Genomic DNA, 18,586 nt, shown 5'->3' with positions numbered 1-18,586 from the left:
TTATCGACTATGCGAACAAGAAGTGACTGGGATGTGTACTCAATGGTGCCACATGCCAGCACGCCATGCGCTGGACACGTATGACGATACAGAACGAAAGCTGTCAACGTTCATTCTCCTTGATGCCTCCACATATAGATACGTCCATCACGACGATGCACGAGGAATCGGGATTTGTCTGAAAAGACGGCCCGTGTTGTCGTCTTTCACACTACTGTAGACGCTCCCGTTCTCTGTTGTAGCGTTAAGGGAAGCAGAAACAACAGTCGTCGTGCTGATAGTCGTGGCACGTCGTTACACTGCTTGTGTGGACACTTTTAGCATCTTCTTGACTTGATAATTATAACTCCCAGCTACAGGTTTGTGACAAAAATGCATTTTCAATTATTAATTTTTATATGCTCTTGTATGTTTATAACTAAAATAACGTTTCAGATAAAATAAATAAAATCAGGGAAAAGTTAGACATTTTTCCTCCTGCTAATACTATTCGATACTTAACTATAAAATATGAGAATTTTCTTTAAAAGGATATTGGAAGGTTTTAAATTTTAACAGGGCAAATTCGCAAGCACAAAAATTTCTGTTAAAGAAATTAACTTCGTGTACATGTATGCAAAATATTTTTCTTAAACTGATTTCGACTTTTTTTATAAAAAACAACTGTTAGCCGAGATTTTCAATCCTCGTTACTGAGGTGTACGTGGTAAAGCCTATATTAAGTCAGGTAAAGTGCTGTGACATAATAGTGTACCAGACATCCTTTGCAACAACACTTCATCCCTTCCTCTTCATGTGATGAAATTTGGAGTGTTCATAAACACAAGCAATAAAATCATCAATTAAGTAAAATGAATCATTAATTAAATAAAAAAGTTAATCACAAATAATAAATTTTCTTTTGCTGCTATTTTATCAACAATAATAAAAACTGATAATATTTTCAAAATATGCTTATTTATATTATATTCAAATTCTAAATTTTTCTTCTAAATTAACATTAAATAACATATTTCCAATAAATTGATGTGATTTTTTTAGCATCTGAACTTAATGTTAATGCAATATTTTAATATTAATACAATTTGATATTATTACAATAATTTTTATAAAATCTATAAAAAGATGAGTTCCTCAAAAATAAATGCTGATATTATTTCATCATTAAAAGCCTAAAATTAATTTTGCTTGCTGTTTGTTTGGAAGGCATTTGCTTGCATTTGGTTTGTTTGGAAAATTATTTTTTTACAATAATTCTCAAGGAATTCATTCATATGCACAATAGAATTAGGCAAAACTGCTCTTTTGTAGGAACGAATCAGAAGCGTTCATTGAATTACTGAAATGAATCTGTTCTTTTTATGATTTAGCTCTTACTAACAGTAACTTTGGTGAAAAAGACTCAGAACGAGGGCTGAATCAAGAACAGCTAGAGAGGATAGAGTGAAGAGTGGAAAAATCGTACGGGCAGTGAGATCGGGAAGGTTGGAGCGAAGAAGAAAAAAGAAACGAGCCAGCGGTGGAATCGGAAGGATCTACTCAATCAGATGAATTTCTCTGAGCTGATTTCTTTCATTTGTAATTTTGAGATTTCCTAAAATTTCCTTTCTGCATGGAACTAGTAATAAAATTCTAGAATAAATTTTTTCAAAAAGTTGGTAAATGATAAAAATTAAACTCACTCGTAACATGGCAGGATAAATATATTTTCTTTCCTAAAACGGGAATCGAACTTTCCCAACATGCTTTCAACATCCTCCTATTATTTCTCCGCCAATGACGTGTTTTCTCGTTCAAATAAAATGAATCGATTCAGGAACGAATAGCAGATCTCTATTCCTGGCACGCTTCCATCAAGAACTTTCCGTGAACTCTAAAAGAGCTACAAATGCGTTTTCTGGAAATGGAGCAATTTCGCTCAATGAAGTGAATCGGTTCTTTGAATTGATTACGGAGTGGATATTCCAACTGTAATGCACACACTGTTTAAAAGGTCTATTTGACGTATGCTTTTTTTCACTTACCTCAAGTAGCAAATATTTTTCATCGCGACATATTAGCTCTGCAGTAATCTGAGTTGTAAGATTAATTGCTGAGTTATTGATGAATATTCTGTTAATAGGATATTGGTATACATAGTGAAAACAAATGAAATTCTGTTAAAAATAATTTTAAAGGCAAGTATTTACTTAAGAACTAAAGGGGAGTAGTACATAAAACATAAGAAGTTACTAATTTTTAAAAATTCTGAATTATTCCAAGTGTTTGAGCTACTAATATACACAGTATTATAACTTCAGCCAAAATTTAAATAACAAACTATAAAACAAGTGACAAAACTTCCTATTATAACCTTTAGAGTTCAGAACTGCCATTTTAAAATCGTGTTTTATGTGAAACGTATTGCTTTTCAAACGCATATCCTATAAATTAAGCACGCAGCAGTTACTTATGCTACAAATTACTTTGATGAAGCTCGCGTATGAAAACTTACTTGCAAAATGCCAAAAAGCACACTGGGTAGTCCTCCATGGAAGAGAAAATTTCCAAATACTCCTAGAAGGGTAACAAATACTATCGGATTTCGGATGATATTCCAAGACACTTTTCCTATAGTCCTCAGGATGGCGACGCACATCCGTCCTTTGGGATCATAGTCATCAGCATCCCTGTTCCTTTGAGTCTCCATTAGCATGATACCCATCGGATTTAGGAACAATAGCGAAGTGGGAGCGATGAGATACATGTAGCCTGCGTATAGCGGACGTTTACTGCCATAAAGGGAAGCGACTGTAAAATAAAAGAGCAAATACCATAAGATTAGTTTTAGTTGGACTAGTGATTATAATAATTAAGTCCACAGAAAAAGTTTGAAAGACTGGTAGGTTTTAATATTTGTGACAAAATATCATATAACAGGTATCTCTTATCTAAAGTGGTATTCAACCAAACAAGTTCCAATGTAACAAGGTTAGAGATTTGAGGAAGTTTATTCTAGCATTTTATAAACCATCAAAGATGTTTCGGTATCCTTCCTGTTTTCAACTAAAACTTATTAAACCAGGCAATTGTTATACTAGGATTTAGAAAACCTTGGTTGTGAATCTAATGAATTCCTGAAAGCATTTTCGTAACTGGAAGTATACGTCTATGGCTAACGGTTGCGAAAATAAAGGCCGTGTACAGACTTTTGTGGATATCTTGTATGAAACGTACTTTTAAAGGAAAATTTAGATGTTTGAAATTATGAAGCTGTTTAGCAATAAGTTATTTTTTCTGCCTCTCCGCGTTCTTTCGTGTTGTCATTGGAACCATACTCGACGCGTATTCGAGAGGTCCAGGGTTCGAGTCCCGGCGAGGGCATCGTACATTTTTCACTTCTCCTGCTTCAAAGAAAACATATTGACTCAGCAGAGGAAGAGCTCTCATTTATTTAATTTTGACTAGCAGTGATGAAAAGGATCATTGTAGAATGCTTTTGAACAATGATTTTACTTAAATGATATAGCATATTTTTTAGAAAAGCGAAATTACTATTATTGGTGTAGGAAGTTAACGCTAAATTTTGCAAAATATTTTAGTTCCGTGTAACATGATTTCGCTTTTCGTGTAACTTGAATTTTTCAGGAGCATTATTGCCGTATGAAACCTGGTTTTCTAAAAGCACGTCTTCATTGCTTTCTTTCTTATTCGATACAATTAATTAAGATGTCTCTTATCTGACAAAGGTTAACTTTCGTATTTTATGGTGGTCATTTTTAGCATACTTACCTATTGGATAAGCAAGTCCGAAGTCGTTCCCTTGAGTGCAGAATATTCCATAAAGTCCGGCATAAGATAGGTTGATTGGCCGGTGCACAGAAGCTGTGACTGTTGCCACCAGAACGAATACGATAATTTTGCCCAGCAGAATCCCAAGGACAAACAGCCAGTTGACATGCTGGAAGTTGATGGTAACCAAGTTCAAGAAAATGAGGGGTGGAAGCGTAAAATAAGTCGTGAAGTCATTCAGCCCCTTGATATCTGACGTTGTTATTAAGTTGCATCTGCCAGCCAGAAAGCTATAAAATGCATGGAAGAGTGAGAAAGGCTGTGACTGACATTCATTGCAGTTCCTGATTAGAATTAAAACTCATCTGAATTCAAATCGTATACGGATGCAACAGAAATGATGGTGACAGCTTGAAGGAAAGATACAATATAGCAAAAATAACAGTTTGTCTAACACAGTTGGGGGGGGTTGGAATGTAAAATATGAACGCGGGAATACAGGAAGTACGAAAAATATGCAGAACGAAAAATCGTTTTAGTAAATAAAATTGCAAAATAGAATGTTTGATATTTACAAGAATTGTTCAAATAGACGACTGCAAACTGCAAAACGTGCGTCACAACAATGATGTAGTGACTGGCATACATTTTGGAAGATGCCAGTACTTTTACAGCAAAGATGCTAATTTTGGCTACAGGGTCTTCAGGAAAGTCAGTCTGCGTCTTATAAATGAGAACTGTTATCGTTGTGATGCATGTATTGCAACTGGTGGTCATCCATAGAACAATTCTTGTAAATATTAAATATATTTTTGTAAATATCCGTGATTAAAATTTTTCGTATTTACCGTGTTTCGTGTTCATATCTCATATTCCACCCCAAACTGTAGTACGAAAATTGTTGCTTTTGTCATGTTGTATCACACCTTATTCCTTATTATTTCAGAACTCTTGAAATTGTATTATAAAAAGACACAAAATGTATTAATAATTAAAAAAAGGCGATAATGATACATGTATTTTTTTCCTAAGAAATTAAGTTTTTTTTTTAGTCTAAAGGGGCTTTGTTCCTGAAAGACTATTGTTTTCGTTTTGTGATTTTTCGTGTAATCACTCTGAATGTCCGTTTCACTTTTCAAACTGTTGCCAACAATTATCATCGCCCTGTATTATATTTGAAGAAATTAAATAATGAAGAATCTGCATAAATGTATGCATGTTTCTCGTATTGTGATAAAACAACGGTACCTAGAGCCATCGAAGTTTGAATGACGTAATCCTCCTACGGATATGAGCATCTGGAAGCCCAAATTTGAAATTTGGAATTTGTTTTATTATTGATTTCATAGTTTGTAAAACTTTGACGAATTTTCGATTAACAAACTCAAAGATTTCCAAGAGCAATGGCAACGTTGTACAGAAAAAAACATTTTTATCTCCAGCGCGCGAGACTGTGAATCGGAAATTCTAAAGATATGCTCAATTTAAAATTATTTTGCGATATTCCTCTTGAACTGAATTTTATGGTTTAAGTGCGAAAAACATTGTATTTAATAAATAAAGGCAACACACAAAGTGTTAAAAAACGCCCCTTTGGACGTAATTTAAAACCTGAAACATTTCAATTTTTTTAAAGCCTTAATCCAGTGGTTCCCAAGCCTGCGCCGTGATTTCCTCACAGGGTTGCCGAGAAACATCATATAGTTTTCATGAATTTACTTCCACGTCAGTGTTATATGAATGCAAGTTTTTTTTCCATTTGCCATTAGTGTTATATCATGATAGCATGATTTCACAACATTGATAAAGAAGCTTTTGCATTTCAAACTAAATGACAGTAACTGACGCGACATATTTAAGTTTATAAAAAAAACACACACTGAAGCGAAGAGAATACTGTCTGAATTAAAATCTCAAGAGGTGCTGATTACTGTCCAGCCGATCGACCAAGCACGGCGAAACACCTTCCAGGAAAACGTTTGCGCTTTAGACGAATGCCCCCAACAGATTCTGCTTTGAGCCTCTTGGGTCGATAAAATTTTAAAGGAAGTTAATGACGATCAAGAGGGCGATTGGGTATAGATAGCCGAATATGCTATGTCAGTTGATTTGCATAATCAAGATTCCATTGATTACCAAAAATAATTAATAAAACTGATAAATTATTGTTTATTGAGAAAAAATTTTATTATGTAACAGCGAGGGAAAAATCGCACAAATATAAGAGAAAAATAGAATAAAATTATTTAATATCTTCTTTAAACCAGTAATATTTTTTAAAAATGCATACATGTTTTCAGCAATAAGTGCAATACAATAAAGTATAACTCAAGAAACACAATTAAAAAGTCTGATGTGGTCACCACATGATTTCTTCGTACGGAATATCTAATTATATGTAATTTTCCTGCATTTCATTTAAACTTATTTCCTCGAATTCAATTAGAGATATATTTCTCTTTCAATTAATTCAATTCTCACTTCACGACAAGGTAAAATTATATAAACTCTCAAAATATTTCTATTAAAAATTGAAAAATATAAAACACTAAATACAGTTAAAATAATTTTAAAAATTTACGACTAAAATTAGAGTTTCTACGCAAAATATAAAGATTTATAGAAATCCAGATTTTGTTATTCAGACATTTGTAGAAACATTAGGATATTTTAGAAGCAGAAGACGTTAAAAATGAGCAATGCCCTCTCCGGAACTCGAACCACGGACCTTTCGAATACGCGTGGAGCGTGCTGAGCAATACACCACGAAGGCATGCTATGAAAGCGAGAGAAATATCTTATACATTCTTTGCTTAATCTGTGACACCGCGCTGTATGGTTCAATGATGCATTAACTTTTTTAGCACTACAAACGAATTATGTTGCCCCGGATACGTAAATTTAACGCATTTGACATTACGTTTCAGCGAGAGTTTTTAAACAAAGGAGTATTACATCAGATTTTTTTGTTTCAGATAAGAAGAAATTTAAAGAATAAAAATGTACCAAGTATTCGAGCGCATAAAATTAGGAAATCATTTATTATTTATTAATTTACAAAATATTTTATCAAGATACAGAATAAATATTAGCCAAGGTATTTATGGCCATTTACAGATCTTAAATAGAATTTTATTTTTAATAAACTTATGAAGTAAATTTAATAGCAAAATAGACGATGTTATGCAATCAAAAGACAATGTTATGCGATACTATGTTCGAACTAGGATAAAGAATGCAGCTCTAAATTTCGTATATGACCTACGTTTGAAGCCACAAAATTTTATGTTTCAGCACGAGATCAGAAAATCTCTACATATTGTTGCGTGCGTACGGGTTCGTTATGAAATGAATGCACAAGTCCGATAAAAAAAATGAACAAAAATTTATTATTATCACAACAAAAATGCTTAAATTTTCTCAAATTATCACGCAGTACTACAATATCTCACAGCAGTTTTTTTTAACTACTCAAATGTCCAATAGAACGTAATTCAAAACAGCTAAAGAACGCTAATCCGCGAATTCGCTACAATCAACAACAGTAGTTTTCTAAACAACAACAAACTAAGCAACTACTACAAACTGAGATGTTTTCCTCCTTTTATAAGATTTTAAAATCACGCGCTAGAATTTTCCAGTACTTTCTCGAAATCAAAAAGAGATATTTATTTATTTAATGCACGCGCTCTTGTATTTTTAATTTTCCGGCTTAGCTTTCTTTTAATATTCGTCACGCGCTGCACTGCGCGAGAAATAAAACCATTTAATTTATAATTGAACTAACATTAGCTTTTTAAATACCAAATTCGTAACACTGCCCCCTTCCCAATGACTGCACGTCCCGGGCAGTACAATCCCTGGACAGGAAGCTAAACTTACAATTGTGGCATAAATGCATTAATAAGCATTACATTACAATAATAAACAACATGAACAATAAATGCAATACATAAAACAAATCAAATGCTATCAAATACAAATCAAATACACATTTAAAAACAAAATGGACCATGGTCTTATACTATTTACAATTATTTACATTATGTACTATGGCCATAGTAATGAGCTAACCTGTCGTAATGAACGACTTTAGGTTTAGAGTTCGAAGACTTACGAATTCGAACCACGGCGTCATTCAGACTGTTTAGGACTGTGTACGGCCCATCCCAAGGTGACTGTAATTTCGGACAAAGTCCTTTCCGTCGAGTCGGATTCCACAACCACACCTTGTCTCCTTCGTGGAATTGATGTTCAGTAGCTCTTGTGTCGTATCGGGTCTTCATCTTCTCCGTCCCCAAGTTGACTCGCTCTCGTGCAAAATTGTGCATCACTTCAAACCGGGCCTGGAGATCTTGAATATATTCCTCAGACGATGAAGGAGCATCCGGAGGGCGGCCAAACAATAGATCACAAGGCAGACGAAGGTCACGACCGAAGAGCATCTGTGATGGAGAATAGCCGGTAGTCTCGTGGACAGCACTGCGGTAAGCCAGTAAAAAGAGTGGTAATTTCTTGTCCCAGTCCTGTTGGTTTCTGGAAACCACTAATGAGAGGTTATTAAGGATGGTTCGATTGAACCTCTCTACCATGCCGTCCGACTGGGGATGCAATGGCGTCGTTTGAGTTTTGTCAATGCCAAGTAGTTTGCATAGTTCTTTGATTACTGCCGAGGCAAAATTCCTTTCCTGATCGGAATGTAACTGAAGAGGCACTCCGAACCTGGAAATCCAGTGCTGTATCATTACCTCAGCTACTGTGACTGCCTCTTGATCAGGAATAGGATAAGCTTCAGGCCACTTGGTGAAGTAATCAATGACAACGAGTATGTATTTGTTGCCATCAGCAGTTCGTGGCAGAGGTCCCAGGATGTCAAAGGCGATACGTTCAAAAGGCGCACCTACGTTGTAAGGTTGCAGTCTGCCTCGGCTGCGTGTCCTCGGTCCTTTCCGACCTGCACAGGCATCGCAAGATCGGCACCACTTTTGCACGTCATTCTTTGCATTATTCCAGTAAAAGCGCTCACGAACTCTCTGTAAGGTCTTCATAATTCCAAAGTGACCTCCTGTAGGGCTGTTATGTAGTTCTTTGAGGACATCAGGAATCCGGGATCTTGGAAGTATCAGTTGCCATCGGAACATCTTCCCATCATCCGACTCGAATTTCCGGTATAAGACGCCGTTTCGAATGTGAAGTGAATCCCAGAGTGCCCAGTATTGTTTTGTTGTAGGACTACAGATAGAAATGTCCTGCCATGTAGGTTTTCTGTTTGATGACTCTATTAAATCAAGTATGGGTTTAATGTCGCGGTCTTCTAGCTGGTCTTTCCTGACTTCATCATCACTCCACGGGTCTCGATCAGCCGATGTTGATGTTGTAATTTGTCTTGCGACCGGAGTCAGCAGCTCGTATTTCGCTTCCACCCTGGAACAATATCGGCAGCTTTCTTGGCAAGGTCTTCTAGACAGGGCGTCGGCGTTTCCGTGTGATGATCCCTTACGATGACGGATAGTGATGTCATATTCTTGGAGTCTCTGTATCCACCTGGCTATTTGACCCTCAGGATTTTTGAAATTTAAAAGCCAGGCCAATGAGGCATGGTCCGTGCGGAGGAGGAATTTTCTCCCGTATAGATAATGATGGAAATGTTGTACAGCTTTGACTATGGCGAGCAACTCTTTCCTTGTGACACAGTAATTCCTCTCCGGTTTAGACAGGCACTTGCTCCAGTAAGCTACTACACGTTCTTGGCCGTCTATTTCTTGGGACAAAACAGCACCGACACTTTCATTGCTCGCGTCGGTGTCGAGAATAAATGGTCTGTCGAGCTGAGGATACGTCAGGATTAGAGCAGATGTTAAAGCTTCCTTTAAATTGTTAAATGCATCCTCGCATTCCTTTGTCCACAAGAATCTTTGCTTGCTCTCTGTGAGCTTGTGAAGTGGTCTTGCGATGGAAGAAAAGTTCTTCACGAATCTCCTATAGTAGGTGCAAAGCCCTAGGAAGCTTCTCAGCTGATGGAAATTTTCGGGACGTGTCCAGGATTTAACCGCTGATACCTTTTCAGGATCCGTGCGCACACCTTCTGCAGAGATGACATGTCCCAGGTAAGTCACTTCCTTTCGAAACAATTTGCATTTAGCGGGAGTCAGCTTCAGATTGGCCTCTTTCAGTTTCTGAAGCACCTTTCTAAGATTTTCTAGATGCTCTTCAAAACTCTTTCCGACGATGATGATATCGTCCAGGTATATCAGACAGGCTTCGTAGGAAAGGCCTTTCAAAACAGTCTCCATAAGACGTTCGAATGTTGCCGGCGCATTACACAGTCCAAACGGCATCACTTTGAACTTCCAAAGTCCTTGTCCCGTAGTAAATGCCGTCTTTTCTCGGTCATCAGGATGGATTTCTACCTGCCAATACCCACTCTTTAAATCAAGTGTTGAGAACCACTTGCTTCCAGAAAGAGTGTCTAGAATGTCATCAATTCTAGGAAGAGGGTAACTGTCTTTCTTCATAACCTCATTCAACCGGCGATAGTCAACGCAAAATCTTGTTGAGCCGTCTTTCTTTCTGACGAGAACGATGGGAGATGCCCATGGACTCGCTGAAGGCTCGATGACATCGCCTTCTTCCATATCTTTTAACAGTGTTCGCACCTCTTCCTGATTAGCAAACGGTAGACGTCTTGGATGTTGCTTGATCGGGGGATGATCGCCAGTATCTATTCTATGTTGTGTCAAACTAGTTCGACCCACGTCAGAAGACGAGCGGGAGAAAACAACTTGAAGATCTTTAATGACTCGATCGGCAGCATTTTTCTCTTTATCGTTTAATTGTGCATTCTGCAATAACTCCGATGTAATGCTCTCTGGGGACACGGATTCTGGGATGTTACTCTTTCTTTCAACGCTGGTTACTGGAGTACATGTTGCAACCACTTCACCTTTCTTAATAACTCTCGACTTTTCAGTTACATTGGCGACTCTCACCGGGATAACCGTTCTGGATAGGTCGACGAGTGTTGAGGCTACTAGTACTCCTTTTGGGATATTACAGTTATTGGGATATTCTATGATGCCGTAGCGGAAATTTCTATTTTCGGCTATGGATCCAGGAAGTAAAATTTCTGTTCTTGCCGGTATTGTGATATAGTCTTGTGCTATGATTTTATGGACAGATTTAACTTTTTCATCATTAACGAGAAATAACGGTATGTCCTCAGATGTAGAATGCAATTCGTTATTTTTAAAATCCAAGGAAAAATTGTATTTCCTTAGAAAGTCCAATCCGAATATGCAAGAATCAGTGATCTCTGCTACATATGCCGTGTGATGGTAAGCGGCACTTCCAAACGTGATATTAACATTTACTTTTCCGTCGATGTCGATCTTCTCACCGGACACAGTCTGGAGGGTAACGCAGGGCGGCGTGCAGATAAGTTTGTTTCCTAGTTGTTGAGCGAAATCTTTTCGGATGATGGTGACGTTGGCTCCTGTATCTATAGTCATATTGCATGGAACTCCATTAATATGTCCTATTATGGAAAGTCCATTACTGCCGCCTCTCACTGCAGAAATCTGAAGCGCTTTAAACGGGGGCTTTTCATTATCTGGCAACCTCCGCCCCGCGAGATGGCCACTAATTAGTTTCCCTGCTGCTTGTTAGAAGCGGTCTTAACATCAGTACCCTGGGGTGTTTTGCAATTTCGTCGTAATTGTCCTTCAGCACCGCAGTTCCAGCACTTAACGGTCGGTTTCTTCTCACCAATATTCCGTCTCAAGGCGTTCAGTTGTCTAGTTAAATCGTCAAGTCGAGCGGTAACTTGATCCCCTGGCTCCTGGACTTGAGCAGCTCTGACTGGGTGGCGGTCTCGATGAGTGGCTTGCTGGGCTGCCTCAAATTTCATGGCGTACACTAGAGCACTTTTTAAATCTTTTACATCCGCCATTCGTAGAGCTTTCTGTATTTCAGTATCTCGGATGCCGTCGATAAAGTATTGCAAGGACAGGATTTCCCTTGTTTCTGTCGGGCATTCCGAAAACGCGAGATGGGACAGCCTTTCAACATCCGCGGCGAGCTCCTGAAGTGTTTCGGTAGGCTTCTGTTGACGAGATTTTAATTGGAGCCTGCTGTAGTCTTTTAAACACTTCTCCCCAAAGCGCAACTCCAAGGCGCCGGACAGAGCTTCGAAATCTAACCTTTTGTTTTCGGGAAGAGTCTGAAGGATATCCGCTACGTCGGCTCTTAGAAAAGCGGCGAGATGACAGGCCTTAGCTTGAAAATCCCATCCATTCGCATCCGCAACGATAGAAAATTGTGTCTTATACACCTGCCAGGAGGTCTTTCCATCATATGTGGATAGCTTCAGAGGTGGACGAGCAGGCATTGGTAAGAATTTAAAATCATCACTCCTGCTCCCTGCCGACGCTACGAATTTCTTTAAAGTATCCATTTCTTTGGCAACTTCAGAAACTCTCTCATCAATTTGTTGTTCGATTTGGTGTTGGACGGCACAAACTCTTCCTTCAATTCGTTCCTCCACAGCAGAAACTCTCCCTTCTATATGTTCTTTTACAGAAGAAACTCTTTCTTCTAGTTCTTCTTTCACCGAAGAAACTCTTTCTTCAATATGATCTTTTACGGAAGAAACTTTTCTTCAATATGTCCAACTTTATTTTCAACTGCGTCAATTCTGCCTTCCATAGCTTCAAATTTATTTTCTATTATGCAAGTAATTTCTCTTTTCATTTCTTCTTGACCAGCTTGAACGGCTTTCATTTCGTCCTTAACGGATTCCTGGCCCAATTTCATTTCCTCTTTAATTTCTTCTTTAAATGAGGGAAAGGCTGATATTAACTGCCTTAATTGCTCTTCCATCGCTCTTGTTATTGGCATTCAAATCCCACTTCTGACACCAAAAATTGTTGCGTGCGTACGGGTTCGTTATGAAATGAATGCACAAGTCCGATAAAAAAAATGAACAAAAATTTATTATTATCACAACAAAAATGCTTAAATTTTCTCAAATTATCACGCAGTATTACAATATCTCACAGTAGTTTTCTTTTAACTACTCAAATGTCCAATAGAACGTAATTCAAAACAGCTAAAGAACGCTAATCCGCGAATTCGCTACAATCAACAACAGTAGTTTTCTAAACAACAACAAACTAAGCAACTACTACAAACTGAGATGTTTTCCTCCTTCTATAAGATTTTAAAATCACGCGCTAGAATTTTCCAGTACTTTCTCGAAATCAAAAAGAGATATTTATTTATTTAATGCACGCGCTCTTGTATTTTCAATTTTCCGGCTTAGCTTTCTTTTAATATTCGTCACGCGCTGCACTGCGCGAGAAATAAAACCATTTAATTTATAATTGAACTAACATTAGCTTTTTAAATACCAAATTCGTAACAATATAATAAAAGAAAGAGTCTGTCTGCGTGTGTGTGTCTTTCGCTTGCACTTGCGCGTAAGCTAATAGACCCACAGCTACGAAATTTGGTACATAGGTGCATCTAGACAAGAGCCAGAGCACCTCGAAGCGATGTTTTCGAAATTTGAATTAGAATTTTTTTATTTTACGTTTTGTGACGAAATCGCCTTATTTTGGGACATAATGGGCTATAGGAAAGCGAGATTTTACTCTACACACTCCATTTTCAAATCGTCATAAACGCAGGCACTTAGCTATTTTACGAACTTAAAATAAATTTCGTGTTTCAACAAATCGATTAAATACGAAGTTATTTAACAAAGGAAGCTTAACACCTTTTCAACGGGAGTTTTTCTAAAAAAGATTATTTTTAAAAATGTACAGTTTATTTTTCTTTGATTTTTGGACATGTTAAACTTTCATCCTTGCGACTGCTTTTACAAAAAGAATTTTGGAAAAAGGATAATATTTTGTATTAAAAAAATTTTTTTTTAAAGAAGCTTCCGAGTACACTTCTCACATCTCACATCTTTATTTTTTCACGTTATTTTTTGCTTATTTCACTGTTTGTAAGATATTGAAAAGTTTTGCATGATTTTTTTCCTTCAACGGAAAGTTGGTTAATTTTTTTATTAGGATAATTAATATTTGTATTAAGGGATATAGCTTATTTCATTGTAATTTTTTTCTCTTGAAATTATAAGATAAAATATCATTAATTATACATACTTTGCTTTTCAGAATTTTTTGTTTTTGTATTCTTTTATGTTATTTATTGCTCATTTCACTGTTTTTAAGGTATTGAAAAGTTTTGAGTGATTTTTTTTTAGGAAACAAAGTTCTTAATCTCCTTTATACCATTTGAAGATTTTGCAAAGGGAAGTTGGTTAGTTTATTTATTAGGATAATTAATATTTGTATTAATAATATTGCTCATTTCATTGTAATTTTGTTATACGTAATAACTTTTTTTATGAAATTGTTGTGCAGAGTAAAATTCTACGCAGTTTTTAAATTTCACGTTTGGTGTTCTCATCAACCATTTTTCCGGTACATTTAAAAGCCAGACGAAGGCTGGCAGCGAAGCTGCTAGTAATGTTAATAAAGTCGTATGCTTTTTATTACAGAAATGAGAAAGACCATTCATATAAAATAAATACCAAACGTTTTCGCTGTAATTCATAAAGCTGCACAACGTCTTCCATCTGCGTATTTATGTACTATATTTGCTTACTGTCATGGGCTGCATTACTCGAAACAGCTGTGGCTATAAGGTAATTACTCAATAAAAAGTTTCTGCGCTTGTATCGTTTTTTGTTCGCTCATATAGTAATTCGAAGTAAAACTTAACGATGCTTTTCTTTCAACGTCCAAGAACGTAAGAAAAGAGTAAATTAGACCTGTAAATTGATGGAATAACTGTATTAAAATTTTCCTATTCCTTTACGTTAAAACATCAAATTTTATTGAGGCATTAAGCAGATTGAGGTAGTATAAAATAAGAATCAACCTGGTTAGGTAAGTTATATCTGATAGTAGGCTTCTGATAATAACATAACTCCTAAGAGAATTCCTAAGCTCGAGTCCTTCGCAAAACGATCAAATGTCACCGAATGGTGACTTGGCAAAAGTTAAATTGAAATCATCGTCAAATCCCAATCGAAATTTGCTCACACACAAGCTTAAATCTACTTTGCGACTGTCAGCAAGGCATTCTAGTAATCGTGAAAGTGACCAGATGCTGAATGACTATGCTACTATCTGCATTATCTTAGGCACACGGAGTCGTCTTTTATAACGCTGTAGGAATACAGTTGCAACAAGAGTTAGGAATCAAAACGTAAAAAATCTAAGGATAGAAGTAATTTAAAATGTGAATTAATCTAAAAAAAGTAAGCATTCTTATTGCAATTCATATTTATGGAGAAGAAACTTTACGGTATTGTTTCCTGAGTTATTATATTGATTTTGATTAATATAACTAAGCTATTTAAGTAATTAACGTAATAATATTGATTAGTGTCTCAAGAAATCTTCTCTCTAAAAGTAGGGTATACCATCATTTGCTTTGTCAAAATGTCACTAGCCATTTAATTTATTTCTTATAGAGGCGATGAGTATAATGTAGTCATAATTGCAACCAGTACAAAGTAATTTAACTATTCTTCTAAAGTAAGAAGCCCTAAAATATTCAGTTTAAGATCTAACATTGCAGGATTTCCAGTGTTATAAAAGGAACTTTAGAGAAAATTAGGAAGGAAAGGGAACTTTCGCAAGGAAATTGGCTCATACTTACGTTTATTATGGGAAAAACTGTGAAACTATACAATACTGTATACTTTACGAGGAATTATATTAAAAGGAATGGCCACTGATTGTGGTATCCAATCGGTTATTAATGAGTTAATTAGCGACGAAAATTAGGGCATTATTTCCGGTGAAATTTCAAAAGTGCAGATTTCCAAACTTTCTATACGTTAAAAAATTAAAATAAAATAACCTTTATATAAATGGCTGCCATGATTTCAGTTACAGAAATGAATAAAATAAGGTGAGTTCCCACTAGGGTAGTCTGGATTATGTGACTTTTTTTCCTAAAATAAACGAAATTTAAATTTTCTTATGAGATTCTTAAAGAAGGAAGTTCCTTTCCGTATTGAAGATCTTTCAGAAAAAAAAAAGAATATTTCTGTGGGATTCAAAATTAATCTAGAAGAAATGTTATCAAAATCGCGGAAGTTCACTTTCATAAAAAAATTGAAAGCTTTCAAATTTTATATTACGCCCAAACGGCCGTTTTTTCGAAGTTTTGTGTGTTACCTTTATATATAAAATATCATATTCTTCTCACTTAAAATTTAATTTAACATCAATATCACAATATAATTAAAAAAGAGCATATCTTTAGAATTTCTGATACACAGTCTCGTGCATTGGAGATAATTTTTCTTTTTCCGTACAGTGTTACCATTGCTCGCTTTGAAATCGTTGATTTGTTAATAAAAAATTCGTTAAACTTTTACAAATTATGAAATAGATATTAAAACAAATTCCAAATTTGGGCTTCATATGCCCATATTCAAGTGAAGGACTACGTTATTCAAAATTTGATGTATCTAGGTACCGTTTTTTTTTTTCACAGTGCTAGAAAGATATACACTTCCATGCAGTCCCTTTGGGCTAATATATATATATATATATAAATTTTAACAAAAATGTATATACGTAAAAAGCAAATTTAAAGTTAAAATAATTAAAAAATGTGCAAACATATAAAAGATTTAATTTTCGAACTAATCTACAACATCATTTAATTTCAGATAGCATAAGTAAATCAATTGCAAAACCAAACCATGAAAATAAATTCACCAATTTAGCAAATTAAAATTAATTTAATTTTTTTTTTAAAAATGCATAAGTGAATGACTGTTGAGCAGGCAGGAGACAGACTTATCAAGGGGAAGTTGCCTCCAAACCTAACTCCAAACAATCATTCAATTCGTGTTTCGTCATTCATGCAGGCAAGGGTAAAAGTCAAAACCAAAAGTAAATACATAGTGAAGAATGTCAAAAAAAAAAAAAAAAAAAAAAAAAAAAAAATACCGATAAAGTGGTACCTTGAGAAATTAGCAATTAAAAATAAAGGTCTAAAAGGAAAATACCAATAATGAAGTATTTTGAGAATTAAGCAATGTAAAGTCTAGTATTAAATTAAATTTTAAAAAAATGTAAAATTTTTTTAGAAAAATTAATTTAGAAACCAATGCATTTTAGAAACCCTTTCTACAGAAACCTCCCCGACACGAATATGCATATCAATCAAAAAGAAACTAAAAAGGAACTAGACATAATTTATATAAACCAATAAGAATATAAAAAGAACTAATTCATAATTTATAAAAAACAAATAAATACTTAAAAATATAATTACATATTTGTGTCGGGGAGGTTTATGTAGATAAGGGTTTCTAAAATGCATTGGTTTCTAAATTAATTTTTCTGAAAATTTTTAAAAAAAAATAAATAAAAAAAATAATTTAATACTAGACTTTATATTGCTTAATTCTCAAAATACTTCATTATTGGTATTTTCCTTTTAGACCTTTACTTTTAATTGCTCATTTCTCAAGGTACCAATTTATTGGTATTTCTTTTTGGACATTCTTCACTATGTATTTACTTTTGGTATTGACTTTTACCCTTGCTTGCATGAATGTCGAAACACGAATTGAATGATTGTAGAGTTAGGTTTGGAGGCAACTTCCCCTTGATAATTTTGTCTTCTGCCTGCTCAACAGTCATTCACTTATGCATTATTTAAAAAAAATTTAGATTAATATTAATTTCTAAATTGGTGAATTTATTTTCATGGTTTGGTTTTGCACTTGATTTACTTATGCTATCTGAATTTAAATGATATTGTAGATTAGTTCGAAAATTAAATCTTTTATATGTTTGCACATTTTTTAATTATTTTAACTTTAAACTTGCTTTTTACGTATATACATTTTTGTTAAAATTAAAATTTCATTCCTTGTAGCAATGGCGCAAAGAATTAATTAAATTTGCATTTAAATTCAATTTATTCTTTTGAAACAAATATATATATACACTCACGTTTGTGAAAATTGCAACACCATGAAGGACTTACGCGAGTGAGCTGAAATTTTCAGGAAATGCAAAGTAGCGCATGATATGCAAATGATTAGAATTGCAAATCCGTAGCGCATGCGTATGCTGAGCAGCGCCCTCTGAACGGCTGATGGATCCGAATAAATAGACGGCTGTAGCGAGGCGTGTATGGTTATCGGTGGTTATCTGCTAGTGGTAAACGTTAACTCAATCTGTACTTATGCCTCATCGACGAAAGAGAGCGAGATTTGAACAACTTACAGAGTTTGAACGAGGGAGAATCATCGGCCTTCGTGAAGCTGGATTGTCGCATCGTGCAGTAGCCTCTCGTGTGCAGCGTAACAGCAGCACAGTGACGGACGAGTGTCGGACAACTCGGAAATCCGGGAGTGGACCCCGAAATGTGACGTCAGCTCGCGATGATAGACACCTGGTCCGCATGGCGCGGACGGACCGTACAGCTTCCTCTAGACAATTGGCAGCACTGTGGTCAATAGCTACAGGTGTTTCATTGTGTGCTTCATCAATTCGTAGACGTCTGCTGCAGTGTGGACTGCGCGCACGGACTCCTTTATACAGGATCCCCCTAACGCACGACCATCGCCGCCTGCGGCTACAATGGGCCAATCAGCATAGAGACTGGCGTGCTGATTGGCAGCATGTCGTGTTTTCTGACGAATCCCGCTTTAATTTGTGGTACCATGATGGCCGCATTCGTGTCAGACGCTATGCCGGTGAACGCC

The 18,586-nt window shown here is 35.8% G+C and overlaps 1 protein-coding gene across 5 annotated transcripts in view; it reads right to left on the bottom strand.

Moving 5' to 3' along the window:
- The window catches only part of LOC118194985 (lysosomal cholesterol signaling protein-like), a 203,376-nt gene that overhangs the window by 48,211 nt on the left and 136,579 nt on the right, over positions 1 to 18,586 (bottom strand). For all 5 annotated transcript variants that reach the window (XM_085817366.1, XM_085817364.1, XM_085817363.1 and 2 more), the window contains exons 4-5: positions 3,772 to 4,061; positions 2,495 to 2,790 (exon numbers count right to left, since the gene is read on the bottom strand). In XM_085817366.1, the coding sequence (XP_085673492.1) occupies positions 2,495 to 2,790; positions 3,772 to 4,061 (586 nt within the window). The remainder of the gene's footprint in view (positions 1 to 2,494; positions 2,791 to 3,771; positions 4,062 to 18,586) is intronic.

The sequence above is a fragment of the Stegodyphus dumicola genome, chromosome 5 (assembly GCF_044657685.1).
Source record: "Stegodyphus dumicola isolate Sdum_Otavi_A_Nest chromosome 5, ASM4465768v1".
Taxonomy (NCBI): domain Eukaryota; kingdom Metazoa; phylum Arthropoda; class Arachnida; order Araneae; family Eresidae; genus Stegodyphus; species Stegodyphus dumicola.
Note: the sequence above shows the minus strand (reverse complement) of the source record. Positions and strands in the feature narration are given on the sequence as shown.